Raw genomic sequence first — 20,949 nt, forward strand, 5'->3', positions numbered from 1 at the left:
ACAGAAAATTGACAGTCCACACCCAAACCACACCCAGAAGCTCAATCAGGCCTCTAATGCTAATGTTGCATTTTAGAAATCAAATATTGAATTAGATTGCTTCAACAAAAAAATCTCTATAATAGAAAGAACAATAATACATTTTTGAAAGGGTTTTAAAACATTTTTCCACTTACCAAAGTTCTAGGATAACTTGTGCAGAGCAAAGGAGTTGAAAAGAGTGAGAGAAGTGCACAGAGACGAACCTTTTATAGCTTTAGTGACACACCCCCCTGTTCAAGTTGCAACCCTTCTCTCTCTCTCTCTATTTTCTATTTTTTCTTTTTCTTCCCCCCTCCCCGGCCCCCGGATGACTAAATGTCATCGCTGGAATTTCCTCTTTTGTGGTTTTTCACGGTTTTACTGTCAGAAACGTCTCTTTTCAAACCTGTAAAACCAGAGTTGATAGGCTACTCGGTATATTTGCATGTAAGGATGTACAGACAATGAATGCATGTCGTGTCATGTCATGCTGAACGTATTGGTGGTCTTTAACATTGCCTTTCTCGATGTGGAACATCATGTTCCACAGTTGATGTTGAACATCAAGTGTTTAAGACCCTTATAAAAACAGTTATAACCCATGTTAATCAGTGTGGGAGAACGTATAATTGTCTGTAATTTAAGTGAATTTACATTTGATTTCATGACACTGGAATATTTCAGGTGCTGAGGCAGGAATGGTAATCATATTTATAGTTTTTCTTTTCCATTAAAAGCCATTAAGGCTTCATTAGGAGGAGGGAAGTTAGCATCTGTAAAATCTGAACAAAATGCTCCACCCAGTTATTCGACCCTGTCTTATTTAGAAATGGCAGCTTTGAGTTTGTTCCTATCAGCTGCCACTGAATGAGCTTGCTGCAGATGCTTTTGACTTGTTACAGCAGGAAAAGTGCAGGTTAAACTAATGTTGTTAATAAAGGCTCAGTTCCATCTGGTGTCAGTGAGCCAGCGTGCACAGAACAAGGTGCCTAACACTAACTCAACCATTACACATGTTGTTATTCTGCTATGAGAAGTTGCATTGATGGCACTGTAATTTAGTCAATTATATTTATTTATTCATGGAACTACAGGTGGTATTTGACACAGGAGTAGATTAGTAGGAGTTGTTTTTTTGCAGTCTTTCATTCACACTTCCTGCTGGCTAAATTACCATAATTCCATAATTCCCATTCTCCTCCTTTGAGAACAAACTGGGAGGAACGCATGTCCCCTTTATTTAACCAGAGGGAAAAATGTGTTTTTCATGGAGTGGGGGGGGAAATCACACCGTTTATTCACAAGACTACATTTATAGTAGCTTATTTTATTTCTCTAGTCTTGTACTTATCCAAGCAAGGGTACAAAGTGCTGCACGAAATCCAAGGCAAAGAAATGAAAGAACTGAAATAAAAGAAATTCAATTCAGTACAATTTTAAAAAGGGAGAGTTCACCCAAAAATGTCAAATGCACTCATTGTCTACTCACCCCTGGGCCGATGGAGGAGTGGGCAAAGTGTTGGAGTCCTCAAAACACTTTCAGGGGTAAACTGTGTTGCAGACAAATCTAATACAAATAAGGTAAATGGTATCCGAAACTTCAAAGAAAACATAAAAAGCCTCCGTACGGCTCATGTGGTGTCATCCAAGTGTCTGTAAGCCCCAACATTCAAATTTGACTCGAAACTGTGTCATTCATTAAATGTCCTCAGTGATCCATGCGTGAACACAGCTCAGGAGAAGGATGTCAGAGGACATTTAGATTAAAAACTTGGTGGACATGACGCCGTTTCAGCTCGAATGTGAATGTCGGGCTTGCAGACACTCGGATGGCAGCATTGTATGTTTTCTCTGTTGTTGTTTTTTTTATTTGGTTGCCGTTTTCTTCAATTGTATTAGATTTAGCTTCAACACTGTGGTGAGGAGAGAATGAGTGAATTTTCATTTTAGGGTGAACTCTCCCTTTAAACTTCAAATTATAACATATTAAGCGAGTGCTTAAAATTTATAGAGAAAACAGTTCGGACAATGAACTGCACTTTCGCGACTGTGGAGAGAAAAAGGACCTCACTAACTGGAAGAAACCTCGAGCAGACCCGGACTCAGTGTGGGCTGCCATCTGCCTCGACCGGTAGGGATAAGCAGAGAAAAGTGAGGAAGAGAGGAGAGGTGGGAGGTAGAGAGGGGAGACAAGAGCCAAAGGGGGGAGAGGAGGAGAGAGACCGGGAACCAGAGGCACAGAAGTGGGGGGGAAAGTGGAACAGACTTCCCAGGGCCCTAAAGGGGAGTGGGGCCCTTGAAAAGCCTGAATGATTTAAAAATCCCAAATATTAATATTTTTTATGTATATTTTCTAAGTACTTATTACAAATTGCTAAAACTGGCTGAATGAATAGATTGATTGACTAAAACTTGTATCCAAAAATAGTGGAGGCTTCCTGAGGCCACCTGTCTCAACCCTACAAACAAACGGTTTAGTCCTTGCCGCACGCCTCTTCTGTCAACATAATGGAGTGACTGCTGGAGTAGTGATGTTCAATATGTCAGGAAAGCAAACGTACAGTCGGGAATCAGAAAAGAAAAGAGAAAACTTGACCAAAAAATGTTTTCTCTACAATACTAAGAACTTCAATTTTAAAATGGATTTTAATACATATATCCACTTACCAAAGTGCTATTCTAGCTTGTGTAGAGCAAAAGAGTTGAAGAGAGGGAGATAAAAGCACAGGCACAAACGCCTATTTTCAAACCAGTAAAACCAGTTGGTGGGCTGCTCGGTGTATTTGCATGTAAGCATGAACATGGATGCATGTCGTGTCGTGAAAATAATAGGAAACAAAATGGGTCCTTAAATGAGGAACCTTCATATGTTGTGTTAAGGGAACAGAACAACAGACACACACACACGGAACAAAAGTTTTAAAGTGTCACATCATTTATTTCAGGAATGTTCTGTTCACTCCTCAGTAATACAACATATTCACTTTTTCTCCTCAGAACATATGATAATGCCATGTATGTTTTATAAATGTGACTGTGCCGCTGGTTCAAGTCGGAACACTCAGGTTTTTTTATTCTTAACCAACGAGAACATTCTGGGGAAATGTGGCCAAGGTCTTTTGTTCATTTGTTCATCATCACGGCGAGGGACGTCACAAAAGTGACAAACTCTTTGAAGTCAACAGTACCATCCCTGTCGTTATCCAGCGTGCTGAAGAAACTTTCCACTACAGCGTTGCTGTTGCCCTACAGAAAGAAAGTCAGGGGTTGAAAGAAAATTGTAAAACGTTAGAAATAGGACAAAGAGGCAGTCTCAGCTCTGTGTTGCAATTGGATTCCATCTTTTCTACTTACTTTCTCAGGAAACTCACTACGGAGCAGTTCACCGAGTTCTCTCTTGCTCAAGGTTTTGCAGTCTCCGTCTTTTCCAGCGTGTTTTTCAAAGGTATCCGTGAGCATGGAAATAGCATGGGCGAGTCCTGGCATGGTGGCTGAAATGAGAAAATATTGCTGATTTAAATACATTGATTGAACTCTTATTCTTCGGTTTGTTGAGATACAATCAGGAATCTTTTTGCCCAGTTCACTTCTTATGGTTCATAAATGGATCAGTTTCAGTGCACAGTAAATGATTATTTGGCTTTTTCTCAAGATTTTACAGATTTTTAAAAGAGTTCTAACTTTTAAATTACTCTATACGGTAAGTGTAGTGGCCTCAGTGGCCTGAAACGTCTGAATTACAAATTTCTCAATAGCATTGAAAAGAAAACTGTTATGGTAATCTCAATATATTCATAGGTTGAAATACAGAAAATTGACAGTCCACACCCAAACCACACCGAGAAGCTCAATCAGGCCTCTATTGCTAATGCTGCATATTAGAAATCAAATATTGAATTAGATTGCTTCAACAAAAACATCTCTACAATAGAAAGAACAATAATACATTTTTGAGAGGGTTTTAAAACAATTTTCCACTTACCAAAGTTCTAGGATAGCTTGTGCAGAGCAAAGGAGTTGAAAAGAGTGAGAGAAGTGCACAGAGACGAACCTTTTATAGCTTTAGTGACACACCCCCCTGTTCAAGTTGCAACCCTTCTCTCTCTCTCTCTATTTTCTATTTTTTCTTTTTCTTCCCCCCTCCCCGGCCCCCGGATGACTAAATGTCATCGCTGGAATTTCCTCTTTTGTGGTTTTTCACGGTTTTACTGTCAGAAACGCTTCTTTTCAAACCTGTAAAACCAGAGTTGATAGGCTACTCGGTATATTTGCATGTAATGATGTACAGACAATGAATGCATGTCGTGTCATGTCATGCTGAACGTATTGGTGGTCTTTACCATTGCCTTTCTCGATGTGGAACATCATGTTCCACAGTTGATGTTGAACATCAAGTGTTTAAGACCCTTATAAAAACAAAGTTATAGCCCATTTTAATCAGTCTGGGAGAACGTATAATTGTCTGTAATTTAAGTGAATTTACATTTGATTTCATTACACTAGAATATTTCAGGTGCTGAGGCAGGAATGGTAGTCATATGTATAGTTTTTCTTTTCCATTAAAAGCCAGTAAGGCTTCATTAGGAGGAGGGAAGTTAGCATCTGTAAAATCTGAACAAAATGCTCCACCCAGTTATTCGACCCTGTCTTATTTAGAAATGGCAGCTTTGAGTTTGTTCCTATCAGCTGCCACTGAATGAGCTTGCTGCAGATGCTTTTGACTTGTTACAGCAGGAAAAGTGCAGGTTAAACTAATGTTGTTAATAAAGGCTCAGTTTCATCCGGTGTCAGTGAACCAGCGTGCACAGAACCAGGGGCCTAACACTAACTCAACCATTACACATGTTGTTATTCTGCTATGAGAAGTTGCATTGATGGCACTGTAATTTAGTCAATTATATTTATTTATTCATGGAACTACAGGTGGTATATGACACAGGAGTAGATTAGTAGGAGTTGGTTTTTTGCTTTCTTTCATTCACACTTCCTACTGGCTAAATTACTATAATTCCATAATTCCCATTCTCCTCCTTTGAGAACAAACTGGGAGGAACGCATGTCCCTTTTATTTAACCAGAGGGAAAAATGTGTTTTTCATGGAGTGAAAAACCTAAACACAAGGGGGCAGCATGGAAAAGACTACGGGAACTTCTGTAGTGGATGACCTGTGAAACATAGTGTCATAGTTTCTATCAGTGGTGTATAAAGTAATTGAAAGCCATACTTGAGTAAAAGTACAGATATCTTACCTGAAAGAGACTCCGGTAAAAGTAAAAGTCACCCGTCAGAAAATGACTTGAGTAAAAGTCTTAAAGTATCTCCTATTAAATGTACTCAAGTATCAAAAGTATCTGGTGTTGAAACATACTTAAGTATCAAAAGTAAAAGTACAAGCACCAAAATTAAAAATGCAAAGTGATTTTTATAGTAGTCCTATACCGACACAAAACAACCCAAAATTGTTCTCTTCAGGATTTATTTCAACTGACTGAAAAATTATAGCAACAATATACATATTATGTATAATTTTACAAATTTGGAACCCCAGATGAGGAGGTTCAAATAGTATTGGACTAGTGCATCTGAACTTCTAGGGACAACAAAGAATCAACACAACAGAATAAACAAGTGCCTCTTGCGTCTACCTAAGAACACTAATAGACCACAATATAACCACTAAAACATTCTGTAAATATCACTAGACATTGACCTTTCATCAGAAGCAGGAATGATAGACAATGCCCCTTATGATAACTCAGCAAAGGGAAACCAGTTCTAGGCACAGAGGACTCGCAGAAAGGGCTCAAGTGAGCACCTGTCGCAGGCCCAGCTTAAACGCCTTAAGTATATATGGTTACGCTTTAGATGTGGTTGTCTTCTCCCGGATATCCTCATTGTGCTCTGTTATACAAACAGTAAGAATATATTTTTAACAATACCCTACTTGCACTTCTTTTTTTTTTGCATTGGTTGCTTTGCAAATCTTACGCTTTAATGTGGATGTTATTGGATTTGCACTGCATATGCCTGCGTTCACATACAATTATTTTTGCTATTAGATTAATAATATGTATGATTCTAGTCCTGTGTGTGGATCATATAGTTGTGATTAAAGGTGTGTGTGGGCCGCACACAGTTTTCAAATTGGGCGGCGGCATTCTTAAGTTTGGGAATGGCTGATCTAAAGCCAAAATACACATGAGCATAATAACATGAATTTAAAATATGATGTTTTTTGTTTTTTTTATATTATATTCTTTATTTTTTTTGACAGTTGTTAACTAAAACTTACATCAGCCCAAGGGCAATTTTCTTTCTCCTGCTTTCAACCTTTTTCAAAATTGGGTAACTTTGTACATTTTGGGAGAGGTATGATGTATTTTTTAAACAGATAAGCTGATTGAAGACGTTTAGAAAATTACCTCATTAGAGCCAGTAGATTTTTAAGCTCCAAGGATCACATGAAGACATAAACTGTTTGCTTTTCTCTCAGTGTTGTTTCCTAATCTGTTTTTAAACCATACAATCAGTGAAATAACAATAGGCACAACGGGTCCTTAAATGAGGAACTGACGCTTGAGTTCATATGTTGTGTTGAAAGGCAGAACAACAGACACACAAACACACACGGAACAAAAGTTTGAAAGTGTCACATCATTTATTTCAGGAATGTTCAAGTCGACTCTCCATAATAAACTACAGAATATAAATTTAATTGTGTGTTTGACCAACTTTTCCTCCTCGGAACATATGATAATGAAATGTATGTTTTTATAAATGTGACTGTGTCGCTGGTTCAAGTCGGAACACTCAGCTTTTTCCTTCTAAACCAACGAGAACATTCTGGGGAAATGTGGCCAAGGTCTTTATTTTTGTTTGGACATCACGGTGATGGCTGCCACAAAAGTGACAAACTCCTTGAAGTCAACAGAACCATCCTTGTCATTATCCAGCATGCTGAAGAAGTCGTTCACTACTTCTTTGTTGTTGCCCTACAGAAAGAAAGTCAGGGGTTATAAGAAGAATGTAAAACATTAGAAATAGGACAAAAAGGTATTCTCAGCTCTGTGTTGCAATGGGAGTCCATCTGCTTTACTTACTGTCTGAGGAAACTCAGCATGGAGCAGATCAGAGACTTCTGCCTTGGACATGTTGGGTTGTCCATCTTTTCCAGCGTGTTTCTCAAAGGTATCCGTGAGTAAGGCCATTGCACGGCTGATCGCTGACATGGTGGCTGAAATGATAAAATATTACTGATTTAAACACATTGATTGAACTCTTCTTCTTCAGTTTGTTTGTTGTGTGATACTATCAGGAATGTCTCTGCCCAATTCACTTGCTATGGCTCATAAATGGACTTGATCCTTTTACAAGCTAGTCAGTAAGTGAATTTACATTTTATTTCATTACACTAAAATAATTCAGGCCAAAATAAGAACATTTTGTTAACGAAAAATCACATTTGTAGTTTTTCTTTTCAATAAAAAGCCAGTAAGGCTTCATTAGGATGAGTAAAGTTAGCATTTGTAAAATCTATGGGGTAATTTAACTAAATGCTCCACCCAGTTATTCCACCCTGTCTTATTTAGAAATAGCATCTATGAGTTTGATCTTATCAGCTGCCTCTGACTGAACGTGCTGCAGATGCTTTTGACTTGTTACAGCAGGAAAAGTGCAGGTGAAACTAATGTTGTTAACAAAGGCTCAGTTCCATCCGGTGTCAGTGAGCCAGCGTGCACAGAACCACAGAACCTGTCTGCTATGACAAGTTGCATTGACGGGACTTCAATTTATAGGTAATGATACATTTATCAATAGTCTACCAAACAGAGGTGGATTTGTATGAGTGGTTTTCTGGGCTAATAATTAAACATTACAGGGACTTACAAAAAGCAAGTCCACATAATGTAAATCATTACATTTTAAGATGACGACATATAGTAAGGTTAGGTTAAGATAAGGTTAAGGTGGGGTTTAGGTTAAGGTTTGGTTTAAGGTTAAGGGTTAAGATTAGGGCTAGCTCTTGATAAGTAGTAACTGGGATTAAGGTTAGACTAAATCTAGTTTTTTTTTATTATTCCTTCATTCACACTTAATACAAACTAAATGACCATCATGTCTATTCTTCTCCTTTGAGAACAAACTGTTAGTATCATATAAAAACCTAAACACAAGGGGGCAGCATAGAAAAGACTAACTTTACAGTAAGATTCATAAAGGAAATCTACATGAACATGAAAAGATGAATTGAAGATGGGATATTTTAGCTTTTCACTCAGGGTTGTTTCCTGATTTGTGTATAAAATACAAAATGTGATAAATTAGTAACTCACTGAATCTCCATTAATTGCATTGTAATATTGAACAAATACTGTATTTATGCTACAGTGATATTAATGTATTCATTGGTCTACATCCTGTTACCGACACGGACTCGACACTTCAGATTGAGCCACACCCAGAAGCTCACTTCATGCATCTGAGGCCCCATAAAGCTACATACCAACTCTTTGGGTAAACAAAATGCAAAAAAATGTCCATCTTTAAAGTATTCCACTTACCAAAGTTGTAAGAATAGTTGTGTAGATCGAGAGGGTTGGAAGAGAGGGATTTGAGAGGAGACCACGGACACAAACCTTATAAATGGAGTCCAACTCCCTCTTTCCAAGCCCCCACCCTCCCTTTCCCATATCCCTCCTTTCATCTCCTTTTTCACTTCCCCCCACCGAACAGTCAGTTGAATATTTTCATCCATGCAAATAACATTTTCTTGATTTGCGTGACATTTTACAGTTGGGAACACAACTTTTACACTTTATATCACTATTTAGTTTGCAAGCCTTATTACTCTTTGAGGATCTCGCAATGTTGAAGAAAGAAAAGAAAAAAGAAATCGTGGATCTGCCCCCTCATCTGGATCTGCACCCAAATATTATGGGTTCCCTTGACTCACACTGAATTGTTATAGGTTTTGCATGATCCTGTTAACTGACAAACAAACAATGACTAACAAACAAACTATGAAAACATAAGTAATACACTGTATACACATTATAACCTTTAAAGCTGCAGCATCAAATCACTGGGGTCTTCCAGATCATTTGAATGCAAATCAATTATATGTATTTTCTCAGATTTTATAAGTTTAAAGATTATGAAGATTCCGGTCAGCCTGGCCTCGAGAGGCGATCTAATGGATAATTGAGTTAGTATAAGAAAAAGCAGCTTGTAAATGAAAATGCAGTTGGAAAAAATAAATCCCTCTTGAGTAAAGGCTGCGATGTGAATTTGTGGTCGAGTTTTATTGTTGTCATTCTGTTTCCATGTGTATACATTTACATTTATGCTTTGTATTCCATTGTTGAAGTTTAGGGGATTATTCTGTAGTCAAATATATAAATCAATGTGCAATTTATTTTCTTAATTCCAGTTTCTGTTTCACTGAAATGTCACTTGACCAGTTTCAAACTTTCTTTGACTATACTCAGTGCTGTTTGTCTTTTCTTTGAATCTCAACAATCTCCAGACAACATTTTGCAACTGTCTAAGTGAGAAGACGACAAAGATGACAGAGGGCGGGACGCCATGATTCACTGACAGAGAATGTTTGTGCCTCTAACGCTGGTGATGTCTTCCCACGTGAAAACAGACCTCAGTCCCTCAGGGCACAGACAAAAACATCTTCTGCAACGTATCAGCTCATTGTATGGGCAATAAATTTGTTGCCACAGGTCCCGAATAATTAACCCTTTTGCATTCAAGACGTGGTTTTGTGAGTTCCACTGCTGGAACGCAGCTGCTTGTGGTTTGTAGTCTTAATTAGAGGAGCAGTGCAAAGTCTCAAAGATTCACCAAAGCCACTTTGGGAAGGAATATGTGAGAAACTGTCCGAACTGTACCGTCATTGTTAGCTAAGGTTTGAGTAGAAAACAGCTCTTACATAAAACACCGGAAACAATTAGCAGGAATGCACCATCTTTACTGTATTAAATGGTTTCCTTGACTTTAGAATACAGTCGCTCGCTGGATTCGGTCCTGAGTGAAATCTCCTGGATGGACTGCGTTTAAAGTTTGTACAGACAGTCATTTTGAAAAAGTTGGAGTTTCCTTTGTTTAGATGGATATAAGTATGTCTCAATTTTTCTAAAATCTACATGAGGAAACAAAACGAAGTGCAGGGAACTGAGGTGGCGTGAGGGAAGGGCTCTGTGTTTTGGACAAAACAGTCATTGAGCTCTCCGCCCATCTGTTGGTAACACGGCCCAAAAAAATTTCCATTACAACTCATTGGCTGGGTACGTGCGTGTGCGTGTGTGTGTGTGTGTGTGTGTGTGTGTGTGTGTGTGTGTGTGTGTGTGTGTGTGTGTGTGTGTACGTGCAAATATGTGTTTGTTTACCCTGAGTAGAGGATTTCACAGAGGAAGCAGCTAATTTACTTCAGCAGCTTTTAATCAAGAAAGAAAGAAAGATATATCTCTAGGCTTTTTGTTCTTGCTGCCTGGTCCTCATTTTTTGCCTTTTCAGGTTTTTCGTTTGGTTAAGAATGTGCAGAAAATGCAAAGTTATGTGATCCTTAATATGTCTTTGGATTCCTGTAAGCAACACATGCAATCATTTAACAGAGCTTGTTCTAAAAAAGCTTGTAACCATCAAGCAGATCCACTTGCGCAACACTGCAATCCTGTTCATTAAAGTTTATGACTTGTGGCTCAGTATTCCTGAACGGGGAGGGTAGATGAAAACTGGAGCCGGTTTCCCTCGGCAGTTGTTTGGTTTTAACAAAAAAATTAATTAAAGAACAACGCTGTTGTTGCTACACAGCTCAGTTTACAATGAGTTTCTATTGGCCACCAGGAAATATGAGACCTTCAGAGTGACACACAATGGACCACGTATGTGCACAGTGCACCACTCTTTCTTTGTCCTTCTGTGATTTCTGGTTTCACATTGTTTCTGTGTGTTGTCAGTTTGCATCATTGCTGTTTATGCTGAGTCTCTTACTGACAAAATGCTCCTGCAGCAAACAAACTGTTGATAATTGGACTGTTTGCATTGTATTATTAAGTTCTACCTTCAGTTTTTTCTACGGCAGTGTATCGTATGAGAAGAATACGAGCTGTTGTGAAACTGGAAGCTCAAGAAGCTAAAGCCTCCAGGCTTTTGTACTTTACCGAGTATCACATCTTGTCCTTGCACACACAGACAATGTGGTGTAACTGTGGGGGGCTGCTGATATCACAACCTGAGTTTTGACTGTGTGCTGGAATATGTGATGATCAGAGTGACGGGCGGTCAGGCTTTGGTTCGATAATCTATGATTGTTAAGCTGTGTCTCAATTCAGGGGCTGCATCCTTCGGAGGCTGCATTAGAAGACGAAATGTATCTTAGTGACTATAGGCTGCATCCTTTTATCACCAAGAAATTAAAGAACTTATCCTTTGAGGGTCGCGGGTATCTGGAGCCAATCCCAGCTGACATTGGGCGAAAGACCCATATATTGAGACCATTCAGGCTCACAATCACAACGATGGACAACTTAGAGTCTCCAATTTACTCCAGTATGCATGGCTTTGGACTGTGGGAGGGAACTGGAGATCCCAGGGAAATCCCATGCGAACTCCATGGCCTTGGCCCAGCTACAATTCGAGCAAGGAACCGCCTTGCTGTGAGGGGAAAGTGCTGGTAGCATATTTTATTGTCATTCATAGTATAAAATTTGCTCAACCTATCACTGAGTAATAAATAATGACTAAAATAGTTGATGTGATCATTTGTCTATTCATATCCCTTTGTCTTTCTTTGTCATAATTCGACTTTGAAACGTCTGTTGTGGGGTAAGTAAATACACCTGGATGCTTTTGTTGTTTTTTTTCCAAGCCACTCTAACCACACCCAGTGTTTCTGTTGAAAGGCTCCACAGAGCGGATGAAGCCCTGCCCCGGAGGGCGGTGGCTCCAGCTATGGAAAAGTACACGAGCATGTTGGGCTGCTGTGTGTCCGGGTGCTTCCCTCTGGTGGGGACAAGTCGCTCCACTAAATCAGACAAACTGTATCTTTATCTGAAAGATATCCAACCTTTAACAGCTGCAGTGAGATAGATTGTGTGTTTTTTCTTAACAGCAGTGAGAGGAGAAGATTTAGTTTATTGGAGACATGTTCCAGCAGCACAGGAGCAGAAGAGAAGTTCACTAAAACATGCATTTTCTTCATTTACCCATGTGGCGTCTCTGCTGGTATTCAGGATTAATTATATGTCTTTGTGGAGCAGAACAGACATTAGAGATAATTCATGCTTTCACTACTATTGTTCCTGCTCCTGGAACCAGTCATTTGGGCCGTTAGCAGACCACTTATTAACTTAATTTGTCATAATGGGGTTATGGTTAGGGTTGGGTAAAATATGTTATTATAATGTATATATATATATATATATATATTTAACATATAAACTCACTATATTCTGCAGAGAGTGGTTTGATATGGTGGTAAATCACATTTCCTCCAGGGTAACATAATATTTGGTGGTTAAGAAGAGCCAGTAAACACAAACACCTTTGAGCTTCCTATTTGTGTCAATGTCGCCAAATTCAGTTCCTTTTTAAAACAGCTTAAATGCCATTTCTATTGTGCTGCTTCAGGTTAATATCTGCCAATTTCCAACAAAAACCTGTTTAAAAGTCAAACCTTCTGCGACAGTGCAGCAGATTTCTAAGGCCTGTAGCTCATCCCCTCCGTTTCTGGAGCCTGTGCTGTGTCTATGACTTGTCTTGTCTTGTCTTTGCGGATCATGGAGGGTCGATCCCCTAATGAGGTGGATGTAAGTGGCGACGGTCTTTCATCACTTGTCTCGCCTACTCCTCACCCGAATGCAGCTGCTTTGTGAGAATATTACACTGAATGTCTTTATCTTGATGCCTGACGTCTGAGAGTGAGTCAAAAGTTTGTGCAGCAAATTAATCCACTTGAATTTATGGAAAATGTTATTAAAAATCTGGTCCAGCACAGACCAGAATGTCAGTAAAGCATTTCAGAGATTTATCTTTATAATTTTATCGTTATCTCTGTTTACTTGCCTTTCATGTTTCCTCATTGTAAATTTTGCTTTATGTGTGTATTGGGTGGTTGGTGGTAGAGGTCAAACTGTATAGTTTCCCTTTGTGTTACAATTGTATGACAAGTGACCGATTAAAGTTGCAGTCATGGAAATGTGAAGGCGTGTAGTTGAGATCTAATTTAGAAACAAGTTCAAAGATGGGTGTGGTCTGTGCCTTGATTACTGAGTGCTCATGTAATAATGTGGTTTATACTACTGAGTTCTCATTGGTCTGAACCCATGATGAAATATCTTATTTGTTTTATGGACAGTTTCATGTTGAGAGATAGGTCATATGTTTGACACACATTGACATAAAAATAAAGAGTTGTGATGACTAATACTTATCATGGAAATCTCATGCAGTCCCAACAAACCAGTTCACCTGTCCCTTTGTGCGACACTGTAATTAAAGCACAGAGCACCTGGTGAAGTGGTTTGTACAGCGAGAAACCAGCTTTACCAGTTGCTCTGTGCCACAGGTAAAATATTCATCATCGCTCTGAGGTCGGCACAACAGTCAGTGCAAGTTTGTTTGCTCCCACACACAGTGACACTGAATATGACTACGCATGCAGTGATTGTTATAAACAGATAAAGGAACACACAACACATTCAATGCCATAGTTTTAATCTTCTTTATTTCTTATAGTGAGGACAAATGAAAGTCACATTCTTTAGCTTCCAGGTCACATTTGCCACCGGTGTTGGGCAAGGCCCAGTGATCCGACTTAGAACAAAGGGTCGTAAAACCTTAGGCCAGGCTCGGGTAACCCCTTACATTTAAAAATCCAGCATGGGCCCTTATCTCCATGTGGCAAAAGATCACGTCCTGGTCCCCCACGGTAAGCCCGCCCCTGGGGGCCAAATCCTGACAACTCAATTGGCTGGAGGGCCACACTGACCCCTGACCCCTCCTCCCAGGGGGGAGTCACCTGAGACATGACTTAAAAGGGCTGAACTCACAGACTTCTCTCTCTCTTCACTCAGATGCCCAAGCAACAACAGAACCCCTCCGGGGTTCTACTAGTTAACTCGGTATTTTTAAGAGACTCTCTTCGTCCTCCTCTTTTCCACGCTGCTCAAGTTGTCTTCTGACCTCAAGAGGTCTAACCACACGACTCAGTAACTAAGGAGGCGATTAGACGTTTGTTTAATATCATTTTTATTTGAAGTCGTTTCATTTTCTTCTTATCTCAGTCAAAGTTTTATCTTGATAGGACCTTTCCGGTTTTAACTTGAAATATCGAAACAGGAAGTGCCCCGCTGGACGGACTCCGACACTTCTATAGACTTCCCTTTTTCCAACGATCCACAAACGGCTTCCACAAAGCCGTTCCCTGCAGAAGCGCGACGTTCATCCCGCTGAGGAGTAAGAGGCAATCCACTCCGTTCCTGTAAAACAGCACGATCTCCGCTGTTACAGAAGAAGACGAAGTTTCATTCCGTCAAGGCAGCACGAATAATTCGCTTCCTTTTCCGGTCCAGCGGCCGAGCCCGGAGCTCCGCTCGTGAGAGAGACTACGTGATTCACTGGCCCCCGACACATTCGCGCCGAGGTGCAGACACACCGCGAGGGTGGTACAGTAAGAGGCTTGATTATCTGGGCAGATGTTAGTTTTGATACGTAGCATATTATTTAACATTTGATTGTATTTGTTGCGAGACCGCTGAGTCTCATTGTTTTAGCCGGCTACGACGAGCCGCTACTTCCGGTTCATTTCCGGGTTTTGTGTTAGTGCTTGAGGCCGCGAGGAAAGCCTCCAGCCACGCACTGTTAACGTCTGTGTGAGTCTGCAGTGATTTCACCGATCAGAACCTCGGCCCACAACGCTCGCTTGAGGGCTGAGGGGTGAATCACAGTTAACTCATCTCAGGCGTGTACTTTTAAGAGCTTCTTTGAACTCTCCTTACATGTTTTTCTCATGTTTTCTCTCTCTCTCTCTCTCTCTCTCTCTCTCTCTCCTTCTAAACCGACCTATACACACTTCTGACCTGTATTCATAATACAGGTCATGTCACATAGTTAAATCTATGCTTAGAGAGGCTGAACACATCTGGAAACCATTCGGCCCCCAAAGCCAAGCAGAGATAAGAATTCTCTTTGTCTAAAATTTCCTTTGTGTAATTCATGTGACGACCACCAGTGTGCGCTCCGGCCACATGGTGTCATTAACATAGACTCCATCTTGAATAACGCAAGTTAACCCACCATTTTGAGTCTATTATTGCCACGCCTCCGCTCTCTCTCTCCTCCCATCCTGGCTCTAAATTCATAACGGCTCCGCCATCTTGTTTTGTAGTCAATCCGCCATTTTGAGAGTTTTTAGGCCTTGATTCCACGAATCATGATCGGCCTCCATCTTAGATGTGATGTCACTACGCGTCATCGCCACCCCCCCTTCTTTTTCTCTCTCTCGCACACACACACACACACACACACACACACACACACACACACACACACACACACACACACACACATTGATAGACACAGACAGACACACACACACACAGAGACACATAGATGGACCAGAGGTTACATGCGTGTTCTAAATTGTGATAAGCTGCTGTTGTTATCTTTGAAATATGGGAGTTTGTTAAGATGATGAATCATTAAATAACACTAACTTTATTTCACACACACACACATAGACACACACACACACAGAGAGACACTTTGACACAGACACACACACACATAGAGACAGACATACATAGGTAGACCGCAGGTTGTCCATGTATTTTCTGAATTGTGATAAGTGCTGCTGCTGTGTTTACCTTTGAAATATTGGAGCTTGTTAAAATGATAAATCATTGAATAACATTATAACTTTATTTCCCCTTTTTAATAAATACTTTTGTAATTAAAGTATCTGTAGTCTGTGATTATTTGTGCATATGTATGTGATTGCAGCTGGATTATGATCGCCTGTGCTCGAACTTAGAAGCCTTCACTGTTTATTAAGTAATCGTTAATATTAAAATATTGACATTATTAATTTGACATTTATCATTATGAGACTGATAATTATAGCTTGACATCGTTGGCCCCTGGGAAACCAGGGTGGTGCCCCCCTTTCTCAATTATTAATATAGATAGTATTATTCTTAAATTGATAATTTTATTGTGTTGGACTAATTATTTTCATTATTCTTGGTTGATAACCTTATCATTGTTAATTGATAGCTTGTACTTTCTAATTGATAATTCCTATTTTCTCATTAGTGGTTTTATTGTTATTTGATTACTGATCATCTTCAATTAATAATTTAATTATTTTTGATAGATAATTTTTATTTTAATAATCATATTTCATGATTATTATTAATTAGCCAACGTCAAGTCTACTCCTATTGCACAACACCGGTCTTCTCTTTACTTTCCACAGCCGGCTCCACCGCCTCTCTTCTTGTTGTAGCCGCATTTTGCCATGCAGCTCACAAGCTTGAGAAACTCCTCGAAGTCAAGGTCTCCTTTACACTTCCCTCCCTGGCCTTTGTCACATCCTTCTGCCATTTTAGCCTAGAGAACACGTGATTAGATCAGCAATAATGTATGTGAATGGTGAAAAATATAGATGTGCATACATGTGTAACTTCATCCTGAAGATGAGCATGTTGAGTCTCTTACCTTGGCCTCAGGGCAATCCATTTCTTTATCCATCATCTTCTTCAACTCCTCCTTGTTTAACTTGCCATCACCATCAGAATACTCCACAAACACCTCCACGAGGTTCTTAATGGCTCCTTGCAAACGTGCCATGGCTGCAGCTGGAGAAAAAGATTCATGCCGGTGTTTAGTAAAGAGGAAAAATGTTCAGGAGTTCATGTATTTAAAACATACAGAGGTCACATAATATACACATATTGCAAACAAAATATTGTGGAGTCTCATCAAATGTCTTGTTGCAGAAATAGAAAACAATTATTCAGATTTTTTGCTCAAATTTGCATCGGTACTCACTTTAGGGTTTAGGTTCAGCAGGTGAAGAGAGATCAGGTCTGTGTCAGCAGCTCGGACTGTGATCAGACTGAAGGAAGAAGCCTATTTTATAAGAGCCGATGTTTGACACACCTAGACGTAGAAATAAATATTTGTGCTGATTCATGATGAAAATGGACATCTTGCTTTGTCCCAACAAACCAGTTCACCAGTTCTTTTGTGCGACACTGTGGATAAAGCACCATCCTACTGATTAAGCTCTTTGTACAGCGAGAAACCAGTTCCACAGTCAATTTGGGCCACAGGTCATAAAACAATCATCATATAAGGGTGGATTAAGGTTTTTGTGTGTCAAAGGTTTGCAGTGTGTGTGTCTCTGTGTGTGTGTGTGTGTGTGTGTGTTTTACTGGGGATTCGATTAATCTTGGACAAGAAACTCCTTCTCAAAGTGGAGCCGATTATTGTGGAGAAAATACATGAACATTTAAATTGGGAAATTCATGTCCCTCAAAAAAGTTGTAACCCCCCCTTTCAGATACAGATACTTATTTTCATGTAATTACCTTATTAGCACTGCACCCCCTCACCATATTCAACAGTCCTGTGTTGGCTGTGGAATTCTTCAGGTTTCTGGGATCCACAATCTCCCGGAACCTGAAGTGGGAACCTAACATAAATAAAATCATCAAGAAGGCCCAGCAGAGGTTGTACTTCCTGCGCCAGCTTAGGAAGCTCAACCAGCCTCAGGAGCTGCTGATCCTGTTTAACACTGCAGTCATCGAGTCTGTTCTCTGCACAACCATAACTGTCTGGTTTGGATTGGCAACCGAATTGGATAAAAATAGACTCAAACGGACAGTCAGGTCTGCAGGAAAGATCATCGGTGCCAACCTGCCCACCATCCAAGAACTGTTCACCTCCAGGAAACGGGCAGGAAAGATCACTGCAGAGTAGACCCCTCACACCCTGGACACAACCTGTTCCACCTCTGGGAGGCGCTACAGATCTCTGTTTACCAAAACCTCCAAACTCAAAAGCAGCATCTTCCCCCTCGCCGTCTGACTTCTGAACAGCCAACCCACTGTAGCACTGTGCAATAACCCTGGATCTTTATAAATACCACTGTAAAATTACTCCCGGAATTATATTTTATTATAATTATATTCAATTGTATTTATTTACTTCAACCCTACTGTATCATACTGTTTAATATTTATCCCTGCACTTTTTTTTAATCTTTTTTTTCTAGACCATCGTACTGTTTGTATTGTTTTGTTTTGTGATGTGTGTTCTGTGCAAGCACACTGAGAGCCACTTCACCATGTCAAATTCCTTGTTTGTGTAAACTTACTTGGCCAATAAAACCTGATTCTGATTCTGATTATTATAAGTACACGTCATGCAGCAGAAACCATTAAGTGAAGTGTATTCACACTTCCTTAGTATTTATTATTTTTATTCTGCAGTATTTATCATTCCCTACATTTCAACATATATGTAAACTGGCTGCAAAACATACCAGCACTGCAACACAGGATATTATTACTGCGTGTCTGAGGTTCATATAAGTGATATCATGAATAATAATATAATATTTTGAGACACATTTTAAACTAACAACTCATTTACATCACACATCCCTGTAAATCGAGTTCAATAAAAAAATATATACTATAAAGAGTCGTAAAAATAACAACTGCATAATATAATATGGTTTAATTTGAAGGTCAGATTTTGATCCCATGAATCAGCATGTGTGTTCCTATAAACACATTCATGTGTTTGTGTCTGACAGGCGGTGCTTGTTAGCGCTTATTAAAAAGAGGCTTTCTCCTCCGTCATCATCATTCCTGAATGAAGGCCAAAATGGTGAGTGACTTAACTGAGGATTCTAGTGACCTAAAAAATGATGCCAAATGAAAAAAAAAGTTCATAAAAAGGAATTTCTACACATGAATATTTTTCAGCTGCAGCTGTGGCTCGTATAGAACAGGCCATTAAGAACATTGTGTTCGTGGATGGCATGTTCAAGAAAGAGGAGTAAAAGGAGGTGATGGAGTCAGAACTGGAAAGACCTGATGATAAAGTAAGAGCCTCAACATGCTCACCTTAAATGATGAAGTAACACATGTACATGCGTTAATATACTTTTTTTTCAGATTTTCCACTTAGATGTATTTCTTGCTGTTACCTGTAATACTGTTTACTCCAGGCTAAAACTAATATAGCTGACTTTGACAAGGCCATTGGGAGAATGGCCAGAAACTATGATGGAGATATCGAATTTAAAGAGTTTCTTGTGTGTGTGAATTGCATGGCAAAATTCTGCTATACCACCAGACTACGGGCATTTAATTTGTTGTGGATTTCTCATGAGTGTTTATTGCAATAACACAAACACACACACACACACACTGCAAAATTTTGACACGCACAAACATGGATCCACCCTCAGAGCGATGAGGAATGTTTTTTGACATGTGGCACAAATTGACTGTGGAACTGGTTTCTCGCTGTACAAACAGCTTAATCAGTTGCCTTGTGGCCTTTCTACAGGGTCGCAAAAAAGACCTGGTGAACTGGTTTGGTGGGACTGCACAAAATCTTCTCTTGCATCATCAGTCAGCACAAATATTAATTTCTATGTGAAAGTGTGCCAAATATCTGCTCTTATAAAAGTAGATGTCTTTCTTCAGTCTGATCACAGTTCAAGCTACTGACTCAGAGCTGATCTCTCTTCACCTGCTGAACTTAGACTCTAAAGTGAGTACTGATAATACTTAAACAGTTTTTTCCCTTATATCTTTATTTTGTGCCATTGCAAACAGGGGTGCAATATTGTTGTTGTTATTATGCTTAAATTTATACTTTAAAAAATCACATTTAATGACATTTGATAAGACTCCAAAATATGTTGTTTGCAAAATCTTAAAATATGTATATTATGTGACCTCTGTACGTTTTAAATACATGAACTCCTGAGCATTTCTCCTCTTTACTAAACACCAGCATGAATCTTTTTCTCCAGCTACAGCCATGGCACATTTGCAAGGAGCCATTAAGAACCTCGCGGAGGTGTTTGTGGAGTATTCTGATGATGATGGCAAGTTAAACAAGGAGGAGTCAAGGAATATGATGGAAAAAGAAATAGATTGCCCTGAGGCCAAGGTAAGAGACTCAACATGCTCATCTTCAGGATGAAGTTACACATGTATGCACATCTATATATTTTTTCACCATTCACGTACATTATTGTGTTCTCTAGGCTAAAATGGCAGAAGGATGTGACAAGGGCCTGGGAGGCAGGTTTAGAGGAGACCTTGACTTCGAGCACTTTCTCAAGCTTATTTGTGGCATGGCAACAATTGGCTACCGCAAAGCGAGAGGCGGTGGAGCAGGCTGTGAAAAGTAAAGAGAAGACCGTTGGTAAATGTGACATGGAAGCTAAAGATGTGACTTTCATTGTTCATCACTATAATAAAGAATAAAACTATAGCATTGAACGTGTTGTGTGTTCCAGTCAGAGTGACAAGAACTTTAAGGTCCTTTCAATACTTCAAGTGCCAATGTAGAAAAGTTAATGTTGTACTTTAACTTTACATGAGTACATTTCTGTCCATGTATTGGTAAGTAAGGTGTTTGACTACTTCCTCCACCGATGCATCCAACTATAAAGTCATAGAGGAGACATTTCCCATAATGAAGCACTGCTGGTGACGTGTGCACTGGAGAACGCAGTGAGTTATGTCTGCTAAATGTTTCATGAGCCAGTGTTTGTTTCCTTTCACAACAACAACACCAAACACTCTCCAGTGAGACGTGCAGTGATTGATTCAAACGACAGAGAAATTGAGAAATGTATTAGTTTTTTCAAGTTTATTTTCAGTT

The 20,949-nt window shown here is 39.5% G+C and overlaps 1 protein-coding gene across 1 annotated transcript; it reads right to left on the reverse strand.

Moving 5' to 3' along the window:
* Positions 1–6,660: 6,660 nt before the first annotated feature.
* Positions 6,661–8,659, reverse strand: LOC133014514 (protein S100-G-like). The gene is made up of 3 exons (XM_061081776.1): positions 8,583–8,659; positions 7,122–7,255; positions 6,661–7,013 (listed from the first exon to the last, which is right to left on the reverse strand). The coding sequence occupies exons 2-3, from the start codon at positions 7,248–7,250 to the stop codon at positions 6,888–6,890; spliced, it is 255 nt and encodes an 84-aa protein (XP_060937759.1). The 5' UTR covers positions 7,251–7,255; positions 8,583–8,659; the 3' UTR covers positions 6,661–6,887.
* Positions 8,660–20,949: the final 12,290 nt, after the last annotated feature.

The sequence above is a fragment of the Limanda limanda genome, chromosome 11 (genome assembly GCF_963576545.1).
Source record: "Limanda limanda chromosome 11, fLimLim1.1, whole genome shotgun sequence".
In the NCBI taxonomy this organism is placed as follows: Eukaryota; Metazoa; Chordata; class Actinopteri; order Pleuronectiformes; family Pleuronectidae; genus Limanda; species Limanda limanda.